Genomic DNA, 13,220 nt, shown 5'->3' on the forward strand with positions numbered 1-13,220 from the left:
ATGCTTCCGCATGAGTTATAGCCTAAATTCTTCATGCTGCTTAAGCCTGTTTCTTCTTGTTCTGTCCTCGGTGGAGAAATGGAACAGCTGGTCATAGGCCCCTATGCAAGAGCCATTCACATAATTGAAAACTGTTATTAAATCGCCCCTTCAGCCACTATTTCTTGCATATTCTTGTGTGTGTGTGTGTGTGTGTGTTTCCATGGGTAAATAATCCCAATTCCCTTAAGCTGTTCTCATAGGTCTTTCAAGCTCTTTAATTATCTCTGTGCCTTTCTGCCAAGCCTTCTCTAAGTTCTGGGTCAGAACTTAGCTTTAGCCACTAGAACTAGACACTGTTCTCTAGTCCCGAGGATAATGCAATGATTGCTTCACACCATATTTGTTAGGCCTTTCGTTATACATCACAGACATGGTCAATATTTTTTTCTCTTTATTTTGGGCCACCTACATTTGTTGCTGACTCATAGTCAGATTTTTTTTTTTCTGTCTTCCACAGTGAACAGAGCTTTCTGTTAAAACTATGCTTTCTGTAATAATTCTTTCTTTGTAGCCTGTCATTGAATCTATCATTAAAGAAACTATCCTTTAAATGTAAGTCAGGGAAACATATAGGTTCAGATTGGGCAACAATAAATCCCATGTTTTACATCAGAATGAATTAGTAATGCATTTTTCAATTTGCTGTCTTTCTGTGATAGTTTTTGTCCTAGCTCCAGATGGTTATTTTGATAAATTTAGTTTCTGGACCAGTGGAGCAAGAGATTGTTATAGGACTTATTGTAACTGGAACTTGCAGTTCTTTTGACATAGACTTTCATTGTATTTTTGTTTATCAGATGAAGAAACACTTAGAGACTAAATAATAATATAACTAGAGAGAGTCACAGTCCACCAACCAGAGAGGGCTGGCTTTTGGCTTTGTGTTGACTAGAGCTGCAGTCTGTAGTGGTGTGGCCCACCTTTGACCTTGGCCTGTTTAATTTATTCACTAGTGACTTTTGGATGAAGGCAGAACACATATTTTATTTATTTTTTGTTTGTTTGTTTTAATTTAATTTAATTTTTTAACTTTACAATATTGTATTGGTTTTGCCATATATCAATATGCATCCACCACAGGTATACATGTGTTCCCCATCCTGAACCCTCCTCCCTCCTCCCTCCCCATACCATCCCTTTGGGTCGTCCCAGTGCACCAGCCCCAAGCATCCAGTATCATGCATCAAACCTGGACTAGCGACTCGTTTCATATATGATATCATACATGTTTCAATGTCATTCTCCCAAATCATCCCACCCTCTCTCTCTCCCACAGAGTCCAAAAGACTGTTCTATATCTGTTTATTATTTATTTATTTGGCTGTGCTGGGTCTTAGTTGTGGCATGTGGGATCTAGTTCCCTGACCAGAGATTGAACCCAGGCCCCCTGCATTGGGAGTGTAAAGTCTTAGGCACTGGACGAGCAGGGAAGTCCCCAGAAAACATATATTTAAATGTAAAAATTACAGAGTTGGGGAGAATGACTAACCCATGGGCTGTAAGAGTCAGGATCCTTAAAGATACAGATGAGCTGATACAATGGGCTAAAACTAACAGGAAAGTCCTTGACGGAAGTAGAAGAAAATACATCCCAAATGAATATGTACAAAACAGCAGAATCACTGAAAACAGCCAAACAGTATTTCTTATCATACCCAACAGTGCATTAGTACCTTGGGGGTGTTCACAAATCTTAAAACATAAGAACAATGATAAATGTCCCAGGATCACTGAATAATTAGTGTGAGAAATTCTGAGGTCAAGGTTTAATGTTTCCTTACTGACAACCAACCCAGCTTTTAGTATGTTAACGTGCATTAATCGACAGATAGAATGTGCAGTGTTTCCTTAATTAATTTGACCTTCTCTTCTTGAAACATCTTGCTGGGTCATTGATCTTCTGGACACACTGGGAAACACTGACCTAGAGATCTTAGTGGAGTGGAAGTGCTGTGGGAGCCTCTAGTGCAGAACAAAAGAAAGCCATCCAATTATACTGTCCAGAGAGATGGCAGTACCATTCACAGCACATCATATTTTGGAGAACAGAGTTCTAAAGGACAGTGGCAAACCATGCCTTTCATATGAGGAAGAAATAAGAGAAATAGGGATAAAGGGCCATGGACAGACATGACGGCTCTGGTAAAATATTGAAAGAGATTTGTGAAGGCTTGAGAACTTCGATGTTTCTGGTCAGATGTATAGTAATAATGACATAATGATAGCAAACACTGACTGACATGGCTCTCGCTGTGTGCCAGTGTTGAAGTGTCTTTCATTGAAATATTAAAGCAGCCCTACAAGGTAGGTCCTATAAATAGTTCCACTTCATGGCAGAGGAAAATTTAGACACAGAAAGATAAAGTTACTCTCCCAGAGTAACACAATCAGTGGCAAAACTGAGATTTGAACTCTTGTGGTTGGATTCTGGGGCCTCTCCTCCTATTGGCTGTGCTGATGGATTTCAGCTCAGGGTGATAAAGCACTTGTGACAAGGGTACCTGTACACAAATGTTCAAGATCGTCCATGGAGGATGTTTGCTTCCTCACATGGATGTTTATTATATGGCAGCTATGAGAACACACTGGCATTGGATAAGTTTGGACGTGGTGACTGTCAAAAGTCTTACAGCTCTGTGGTGCCATTGCAGAAGGAGGAATTCACGTCCATGGTCCCTTTCATCGTCAGGTTCTATAATTCTTTTTTAGCTTTTAAGAAAATGTTCACAAAGTACATTACCTCTGTGATAGCACTCTATCTAGAACGAAGTACTCAACAGAAGCTTTTGATCAGTAGCTCGAATTTATGCCACTTTGCAGCTAGGAATTCAAGGTTAAACAGCTCATTATAATGTTGCTGAGTTAATAATTGGGGGTTACTCCTGGAGTACTGCCGAAGTGGTGAGTGTTACAAGCCCAATGACCCTACTCTTGTCTGCCTAAAGTGTGAATACATTCTTTATTAGCACATCACATTCCAAGAGAAGCACCATGAGTCTGCAGTTCATATACTCATTATGTGTATGATCCTAAATATCCCATCATATATTCAGTGTAAATTGATCTCAAAATAGGTAACACCCTTTGGTTCTTGGAAAAAGCAAATGAAGACCATCTCTGGAGAAGGCACTTTCTTAGGGAAGGCCTGCTCAGAGAAATGGCAGTTAGATTGAGAAAGTCTAACATTGATCTAATGTATTCCCGTAAGCAGAGAGAAGGGATGGAGAAGAGGCAGTATTTGTTGAGATCATGACTGAGAAGCTTCCAGAGCTGACTAAAGACTCTAACCCACAGATTCCTGAAGCCTAGTAAATCCTAAAAAGTATCAATAAAATCCTAGAAATACAAGATGAGACAGGAAAAGCATAGATGACCTTCAAGGAACCAATAGCATCACAGCTGACTTGTCAACGGTTAGCAGCAGAGAAAGTGAAATAAAAGTGAAATAATATTTCAGTGTGCTAAAACAAAATCAAAACAAATGAAACACCCCTTTCAGTCTAAAAATCATTACCCACTGAGGATAACTATCAAGAATATGGATAAAAGAGACTTTCAGGCAAACAAAAGCTGAGAAATTCACCATCAACAGACATTTACTAAAGGAAATACTAAAAGATACACTGCCAACAGAACTGATCCCAGATGGGAGATCTGAGATTGAAGGAAGCAATGGAAAACAAACCCCCCAAAAGTGGTTAATATATGGATCAATTTAACAATATAAAAACATAAAACATGATCTTACAGGGTTAAAAAATGTAATTAAATGCATGACTATAGTAACATACCAATCAAATGATGGATAAATATATTTTGAATTTTCTAAAATCATTAGACTCACTGGGAGGCACAGTATTTATTAAACTCTGCAAAACAGAAAACTAGAGTTAGACAGAGAAACAACAGGTCTCCATGAAGAGAGCACTAGAGCGGGAGGTTTCAATGCTAGACTCACTCTTGCTGCCAGGGAGCTGTCTAGCCTTTGAAAAGCCATTTCTCTCATCTATATCTCAGTTTTCTTGTCTGTGAAATGAAGCTTCGGGACCAGATGAATTGTAAAGCCTCTTCATTACGATTGTAAGAAACACTGAGAAACAGATTCACTGGAGGGGAAAGAAAAAAAAGAATCAATCATTCCTTGAGGTTTCTTTTTTCTCTCTCTCTCTTTTGAAATTTTATCAATAACCACTTCCTTTTTACTTATAGCTAAGTTTTATATATCTCTTCCCAAACTGGAGTAAGATATAGTCTCTCCCAGGTGTGTATTGTACTTTACTTTTTGCATTTGTTTGCTTTCCTTTCTTGTCATCTAGTAGCCAAACAGGGTCATGGCAGTTTCCCAGACTACCATGTGTCAGAGGGCTCATGTGGATGTTGGGAGGACATTTGCAGAATCAGGCTGTGAAAAGTGGGCCTCACTGCACCACTTTGGCTCTTTATTTGATGCATCACTGGAAATGACATACACCTCCTTTACTTTCTTCTCTTCTCTCCTTGCACTCTCCGGCCTCCTGTCTCTGCAGGCTAATAATAAGCCTGAGATCGAAGCAGCACTCTTCCTCGATTGGATGAGACTAGAACCCCAGTCCATGGTGTGGCTGCCCGTCCTGCACAGAGTGGCTGCTGCGGAGACCGCCAAGCATCAGGCCAAGTGTAACATCTGCAAGGAGTGTCCGATCATCGGCTTCAGGTAGGCAGAAGCCCCCCAATGTCATTTTTGTCGTATCATTTCTCACCCTTGTATGACTTGTCTGTTACACACCCCCATGCCAGTTGCTATTAGTGCATTGTTACCCACCATGCCAGTTGCTGTTAGTCTGTTCCTCTCCATGGTGGGAGAGGAGGTGACCAGGCTGGAGCCTGGATCCCTGCTGTCACCCCCCTGAGCACTGGGTTATGTTGGTAGATCTGCTTCATGAGACAGGTGGCCCTCTCCACTTTTCCTCTTTAGCTCTGCAGAGCCATGTTCTTCATCGATCAGTACGGACTCCCTGTCTCCACCAAGATTTTCGTCTATCAAGTATACACAGATTAACTGTACCTCTTCTTTCCTGGAACCAAGACATTTTGATCATCTCTTTTTGTTCTCCATGCTCTTTTTTGTTTATAGAATCTCTCCCAGAATCAGTATTAAAACTAAAGAATGATTCTATTTTGGGAGACTTGTCATGGTAGCTCAGTCTCTTAATCACTCTACACCACTTTTCTTGCCCTAAAGTAACCAGAATTGTTTAGAGCAGCTTAGACCATACTTCTTGATCTGTGAATCTGATTACGCTCTTTTCATAGTCTCCTAATGAACTTCTGAGGGAGTATAAAGTGTGCAAGTAAATGAAAGACTCACAAAGCCACTAAAACAAGAAAATGTTCCTTACAAATTTAAAAGTGCAAGAAGTAGGAAACATTGTAGGTTATTATTATTATGACTTTCTTAAAATGTCCCAGAAAACACTTGGCTTTTAAATCTTCAGTCTTGCTGACCTGTCTGGGGAGACAGGATATTTTTAAATGAATGAATCTTCATGAACAGTAATCCCAAACCCAAATTCTGAAATGGTGGTGTATTTAAACATCTGAATCAACCTCGAGGTTGCCATAGTGATGAATAAGCCATCAAGTTGTAAACTACCTGTAGCATCCTCTGCCTGTTCAGGATCCACTTACCAGCTAAGTAAATACTCATTGCTGGTTATGCTGAGACTTGTCTCATTACTTTGTTTCTAATACTTATATTTTACCATTTGTGTGCCTTTTATTCACTGTGCCCCTTCCATACTTCATGCTGTGTACAAAGAGGTTTTACAGAGACCTTCAGAGGTTTCTAAAGCCTAGATAGACAGTGTTGAGCAGGCAGTGCTAGCAAAGGACACCTTCCTGGTTTCTGCGGGTAAGTGATGCCTTGGGGCAGCAGGGAGGGGGAGCTCCAGGGGACTGCATTGCATTTCTTACCTTTCTTTTCTTAGCTTCCTTCACTGGTAAGATCTGTAGACAAAGCAGAGGGTGGATTTTATAAAATGCAAAAGGAGAATGCTTTGGAGGGTCTAAGAGAGCATTTTGACATTCAGTTCTTTTGCCCTTATGAAAGTAAATTATTTTAGGAATCAGCACTTCTCTTTCCTCCTTTTCCCCATTCTCAGAAGATGACTAGGATCTAAAAACAGTAGCCTTTTCCCCACATTCCCATATGTGACATGAGGAATATGTTTATTTGAATTGGCTCAGAGTCTTATCTGAAAAAGCACAAGGCAGGGAGAGTATGAAACCAAGAATAGAGTATTCTGAGAATGGGGGGAAGTGTAGCGTGTAGTACTTCCAGATTAGGCATCCTTTCATCTCATCCAAATTGTGTCTTTTCTTGAGGTTTCCATTTTCATGTGGGGGTAAGGTGGTGAGGGATTTCTGAAGAGAGACAGATAAAAGAGGTTATCCAAGTAACTCTGAAAATGAATCATGTCTGTCAATCGGAAAATGTCAAGTAAGATTTGTTTTAATTGAGACTTCTTGCTGAATTCTCTTTTGTCTTATGAAATTGCTTTATCTATAGAATTTTTTAAAAAATAATTCCCTCAGGAAATGTTGGTGCCCTTTTGATGGGTGGGGGATGGGCCTGAAATGCATCTATCTGTCCTTTCTGAGAGTTCTTTTAAATTCCAGTATTTGGTCTTCAAAAGCCTAGAAGTTTGCCAGTGTCTTCCTACTTAATCTGAAAGAGTTCCCAGTGGAGTTTAAGCAAGAACTGAGTTTTTCTCCCCTCCCTCCAAATGTTTACAGGATGTTTTCTGCCAAAATGTTTTGATACTGCAGGTAAAGCACCAGAAAAAACTGGAGGTAGGAATTTAATCACTTACCTTGAGGGATTAATAAACACAGCATTCTGTTTCTAGAATTAAAACAGTATGGAAGGAGGTTTCTTAAAGGGTATTCTTTGGGAATTTGATCTGAAGAGATACATACGTGTTTGTTTTTGTGCTTTTCCAGGTACAGAAGTCTAAAGCACTTTAATTATGACATCTGCCAAAGCTGCTTTTTCTCTGGCCGCGTTGCAAAAGGCCATAAAATGCACTATCCCATGGTGGAATATTGTACTCCGGTAAGTAGATGTGTCCCTGAGCTTGAGTCAGCTCACCTGGGAGAAGTTTCAGTTTTCTCCAGTGTTGCAGATGATCTGTGATGCTATGATTGCTCAGTTCCCCAGATGTTGCCCAACTCAAGTAGCTCCAAATTGCAGACTCTGGGATTGACCTTATCCCTGGTGCGATGCCTGGCACACGCAGAATGTCATAGACACTCCACACACACTGTTGGGTGAAGCAGTAGTTTTCATTTCTGTTTGCATGGGTTGTAGAGAAGACATTTTTCACATTTAGTTTCCACATCCCTAGCTGTTGTGTGTAGAGGTGTTAGGGCCATGGGGCACGTTGAGTATGGAGGAGGAGTAATGTAGGTTCCCTGAAATTCATAATCCACCATTTAAATGAATCTTGCTCATCTTTTGTCTGTTTAACATACTAACACTTACCAATACATGCTAGGCATTTACCTTTGAAACTACTCTGTATGAGACAGGTATTATTTTTATCCCCTTTTTACAGTTGAGGACTCTTGACATTCTGAGGTTAAAAAGTTTGCCCAAGTTTCTATAATTAAGTGCTGGAGTCATCTCTTAAGTTATTGTCTTGGGGAAATGTTAAGTGGCCAATAGAACTTTGAAAAACTGCTGGAGACACACATATGGACACCAAGGGGGAAGGTGGTGGTGGTATGAATTGGGAGATTGGGATTGACATATACACACTATTGACACTATGTATAAAATAGATAACTAATGAAAACCTGCTGTATAACACAGGGAATTCTACTCAACGCTCTGGTGACCTAATGGAAAGAAAATCCAAAAAAGGGGTGATACATGTATACGTATAGCTGATTCACATTGCTGTACAGCAGACGCTAACACAGCATTGTAAAGCAACTATAGTCCAATAAATATTAATGTAATAAAGCGAAGAAAAATCACTAGTGAAATGGAAAGGGCGTGGACTTGGTGGACACAGACCTGGGTGTAAATCTCGTATTCCTTCAACACTGGCTGCTAGCTATTCAAAGTGCCATCTGTGGGCCAACAGCTTTGGCATCACCTGGGAGCTTATTAGCAGTGCAGAACCTCAAACCTCACCCTGGACTTTATAAATCAAAAGCAGCATTTTAGCAAGATCTGCAGGTGGTTTCCAACACATCAGAGTTTGAGAGTCTCTGCTTTAGAGCTTTTCTCTCTTGCATCTTCAGAGCGATCCTCCCAGTTATTTCATTGTCTTCCTCACTTTGATTCCTTTTGCAAAGGTATTCAATGATGGAGAATGTACCATGCTGCGAATTGAATGGTACTTGGTAAAATCTGACAGCAACATGGACAGATATTGTTTTACAAACACCATAAGGTGTAACAAAACTGAAGGTCAACTCTCTGACCTCCAGACGTCTATTAATTACCATTTATTGAGCAGCCTAGTACTTGAGACTTCATTGATTCATCGTCACAACTTGTTGAGGCATTCTTGCTTCAGTTTTGTAGATGATTGGAGCCTTGGGTAGGATAACTCACCTCTGTTAACCCCATTAGTAAAGGGCAGGTCTGGTGTCAAAGCCCGTTTTGTGTGATTTCAGCCTTTGCTCTTGCCTCCTGCTCTTAATTATAAGACAAGTACCTCAAGGCAGAGCACCGAAGCGGTGCTTTCAGTTCAAAACCCTGCCCCAGGTCTGATCTCCTCATGATTTCCGTTTCAGACTACATCGGGAGAAGATGTTCGAGACTTTGCCAAGGTACTAAAAAACAAATTTCGCACCAAAAGGTATTTTGCGAAGCATCCCCGAATGGGCTACCTGCCAGTGCAGACGGTCTTAGAGGGGGACAACATGGAAACGTGAGTAGTGGCCAGAGCACAGCAGCCTCTTAGTCGACATATATTTGAGCTCCTCTCACCTGAATACCTTCCTTCACTTCCAAATGCAAACAGTCTCTCCTATTTCTTTCTTTAGATTTACTGTAGCTGTAAAGAGAAAAGCAAGCTGACGTTCAGTTACCAGTTTCCGTGTCAATTGTCCCGTGAACAGTGACCCTTTCAAAAAGTTAAACTGTATCTCACAGGGGAAAAAACCACCATATCCTGGCTCCCAATTACCTTACAAAGGCTTGTAAGAAATACGGGACTGTTTACAAATGAGTGACTCCAAGATTTCATTTTGATTCTCCCCCCTCACAAATCAGTAGGCGTGTGGCTTTTTGTATCTGATTGTGTGGTCGTAGCTAGTCACTTTTTCCTACTTGAAAGAAAATAATGGTCACGGGAAATGTCTTCACAGTAAGTAGTTATGATTCGCTAGATCCAAGTGATGATCTTGTCTTCACCTCTTTTGAACCTTCTCTTCTGTTTTCCATGACTCTGACGGCAGTCGCACCACTGGTTTTCTTTTAATTCACCTTTCACCTTTGTCTGGCCGTTGCTTTTCATGGTTCATACTTAATTGGGTTTCATTTATTTTGACCTTTCAGTAATTTTTTTTTGTATGTGTGTGTGTGGCTGAGTTTGCCTGTGTCTCTCTTCACCACCTCATTTTTTGTTTTGCAGTCCTGTTACTCTGATCAACTTCTGGCCGGTAGACTCTGCGTGAGTACTTGCGCTGAAGGGTGCTGCTATCACAAACACATTCGCTTGCTTAATTTTTAAAAAAATTTTTGTTCTGTTTGTTTTAAGGACATTTTAATTTCCCTTCCTTCCTTTCAAAATTTTTCCCTTGCTGAGTCTTTGAGGATGCCCTCTGCCACAGATCAGGAGAGTCAGTGAGGTTTTAGGGTCCCCACCTAGTCAAATGAAAACCAGCAGAAATCCTGGCCTGGAGGTCAAAGTGACATCAAAGAAATTGTTGAGTTGTTAGTTCTGTTCCTGGCAGACATGTTTATATGCTCTTTCCTTGTAAGCAGGGAAGAGCCTTCTGATTACATAATAATATTCTTTAGTTATATTTCTAGAGATTGAGTGCTTTAGGACCTTCAAAAGGATGATGCTGTATTCTTTAGGGCCTGTTATAAGTGGACCATTAAAAACCAGCGAAGTTTGTTTCATGGTATAATGTTGAGTATGGTTGAATAATTTCAGTGAGGCATGTGGCCTTTTTATCAGGTAATGCCATGCTATTTGACTAATCTTTATATATATATATATGTGTGTGTGTGTGTACATATATATATATATATATATGAGTTTCTCAGTTTTGACCTACACTCACTTTGCTCTCTTCTCCAAGCTAAATACCCAGCTCATAAACATACATTTACACTGGAAGGAAAGTGTACTGTAGTGTTTGTTATTACTATTGGTGTGTCTTATTAATAATACTAATACTTGATATTAATAAATAATTTACTGACTTGTCTCAGAATTTAGAATGTCATTAGAAAACTCTATAGAGTCTGTGATTTATATATCAGCAAAGTGCATTGTTTTAAACTTACAGTGTGTGGGGGGGTTTATAACAAAATTTTGGTATTTCACAATGTACTTTATGAAAATATTTAAAGTCAGACAGTTGTATTATATATAAGAGGGAAATGACTAATTTGGAAAGTGGACTTATATAAGAATGCAGTTTATCTTTATTGGGTCTTTTTTATTCCACCATGTAATTAAATTTAAAGTAGGTCCTTTTTAAAAAATCCTGTCGTGATAAGTACAAACTGTTAATTGAAGTTTATTTGAAGTCTTTATTGGCCTAAAGGAAGTGTGAGGCTTTCCTTTCTTCTTTAAAGCCACATTATTGTGCCCTTTAATTTTGAGATATGGTTACTATATTTGATTTCTTTACTAATTATGCTTAAACAACTTGGGGAGTTATTTAGATTCAGCTATGTTACTTGCTATTGGTAATTATTTTCCCTATCCCAGGTAATCTATATGTTTACAGAAGGTAAAACCTTTCATAAATAAAGAACTTTTAAAAAATAATATACTGAAATTCTCAGCCGGATTGGATCCTGATAAGCAAGTGGATTTTCTCTGTGTTGGAATAAGTTCTAACCAACTTAAAAATCCAAAAGACAAATATGCCAAAGTTAATTTTTTTAAAACACATAGACAGAGGTAGCACAGCATAATAAAGAATGACTAACTAGAGAGGAAGTTTATTCTATCCATAAGCTAATGAGAAGCATTCAGGGAGTCAGTTTAATGTAACTTATTTTAAGTAGAGGGTGTTTGTCTTTCTGAAAACATTCTTTTTAAAAATATATTCTCTAACAACTGAAACCTGCCCCCACTTTGCCTTCCCATAAAAAGTATGCTGGATTATTCAGAAATAGTGGGAAATTCTAATTTTGAGGAAGAAAACAAACCCAGCAGGCTAAAGTCCTTGTAATATGTGTAATTTTATTAAAGTCTTTATTCATGGGGTGGTAAATAATTTAGAAAATAAATTGTAAAGCTGTTCTCTTGAGGCAGAAGAGTCAGGTCCTAGAATGCTTTATCTTGCAAGAATTCTATTTGATATTAACAAATCCTGTGACAATGACAGCATTTAGTCCATTCAGGATGGATCATAGAATTTGAAGATTTACTGAGATACAAATCTTTTTTTTCCTCAGGAAAAAACCCCTTATTTACCTGGATTTATCACCTTAGTTGAAAGTAAACCTGGCATAAACCTTTTATATTGTTTGTCCACAAGTGAGATGGTCAAACAATATTCTTTGAGCTCTTCTGCCTTGAAAATTTATTAGTGGAGTTGTCACAGATAATGAGAAAATGGTGGTGGAGGGGATAGAATTGGCCATTAACAATAACAGGAATAATCCTTTGGGGGATCTATCACTTTATATTTAGGAAGTGAGAAGGGATAACAGTATTCTTACCTTCCCTTGAAAAAGTGCTCAGAAGGCTTTGCATTTAGCTTTGTTTCTGGACTAAGTAGTTTTATACTTTTACTAATTCTTGGTTTTTAGATGATTCTTCTCTGACCAGTATTCCCTTTTGGCTCGTTTTCTAATTTCATAACTACCTCCTTTAGTGTGTGTGTGTATATATATATATTTTTTAGATTTCTTGGTTTTTATGAGTTCTTGTGCTTAAGCATGCTGTGTTAGGTGCTACATACGTTAATAAGAAAAATAACATGGAAATATCCTCAAGGCTAAGAATTAAAGCTTTGCATAAGATATCCTGTTTAAGATTTTATTAAAGTGTTTTACATTTACATGCTGAGCTTTCTTAGTGCAGTTATGCTCCAAGATCTCATGTTTTTTTCTTCTCTACACTACCAAGGTAGTAACTGTTACAAGGGAGAAACACTAATATGTTTTCCTTGATGGTGGGCTTTTAGCTTCTAAGAAGTATATAATCAAAAGACTGGTCTGTTCCAGAAGATAGGGCTTATAAACCAATTAATCCAAGTACTCAGTTATCTTGACCTGCAGTGAATATTTCCAAGCAAACCTTGGCATTTTTCTAATAATGGACTATTCCAGGGTTCTAACAAATGAGCAGATTATCTCCAAAACTAGAGTGAAGATTTACCTGAATATCTTTGGATCTGCCTGGTAAATTGGGTAGCCATCTTTTTGTTCCCTTATGACAATTTCAGCATCTTTGTAGTTTATTCCAAGTTTGAGTCTGGTGACAATTGACGTAGACAACATTGGTTTCATAAATAAGACATTTATTTCTCAGGCAAGATTTCAGTTCCCTGGTTATGTAGTGTGTTAATAACCATTTTATAATTATGTGTCTTCTTTAAGAAACACAGATTTCTACTATATTTCCTATGTAAACATAGGTAACTACACGTTTTTCTTTCTTTCTGTCTTTTTTTTAACTGTAAGAAAAAGCATATTCTTCTTAGTGTCTGACCAAGTTCTTGAATGCTGCTTAAACACTGGACTAAACTAGTCCTTACTGAATAGATCACTGTCGACTTTTGGACTCATGCCTTTACCTAAGGGCATTCTGTGTCAGGAGAGAAATGGAAGAGACCTTTTTGTCCTATTCCAGTTAAAACAAAAAAGCACAAGCCCAAACTGGTTTTCAGAACAGATGGATTTTTTTCCTAAGGTTAATCTAAAAGATACTATAAAAACTTCAAGGATAATTAATAGATCAGGTATGAAAAGGTGAAAACACGTCAACCCT

The 13,220-nt window shown here is 38.6% G+C and overlaps 1 protein-coding gene across 14 annotated transcripts in view; it reads left to right on the top strand.

Annotated features, from left to right (window-relative positions):
• DMD (dystrophin) overlaps window positions 1-13,220 on the top strand; it is a 2,228,404-nt gene that overhangs the window by 2,147,242 nt on the left and 67,942 nt on the right. For 9 of the 14 annotated variants that reach the window (XM_061410469.1, XM_061410467.1, XM_061410473.1 and 6 more), the window contains 4 exons: window positions 4,569-4,735; window positions 7,024-7,135; window positions 8,830-8,966; window positions 9,672-9,710. In XM_061410469.1, the coding sequence (XP_061266453.1) occupies window positions 4,569-4,735; window positions 7,024-7,135; window positions 8,830-8,966; window positions 9,672-9,710 (455 nt within the window). The remainder of the gene's footprint in view (window positions 1-4,568; window positions 4,736-7,023; window positions 7,136-8,829; window positions 8,967-9,671; window positions 9,711-13,220) is intronic. The other 5 variants (XM_061410475.1, XM_061410468.1, XM_061410474.1 and 2 more) reach the window with 1 other exon arrangement.

This window comes from Bos javanicus, chromosome X (assembly GCF_032452875.1).
Source record: "Bos javanicus breed banteng chromosome X, ARS-OSU_banteng_1.0, whole genome shotgun sequence".
In the NCBI taxonomy this organism is placed as follows: Eukaryota; Metazoa; Chordata; class Mammalia; order Artiodactyla; family Bovidae; genus Bos; species Bos javanicus.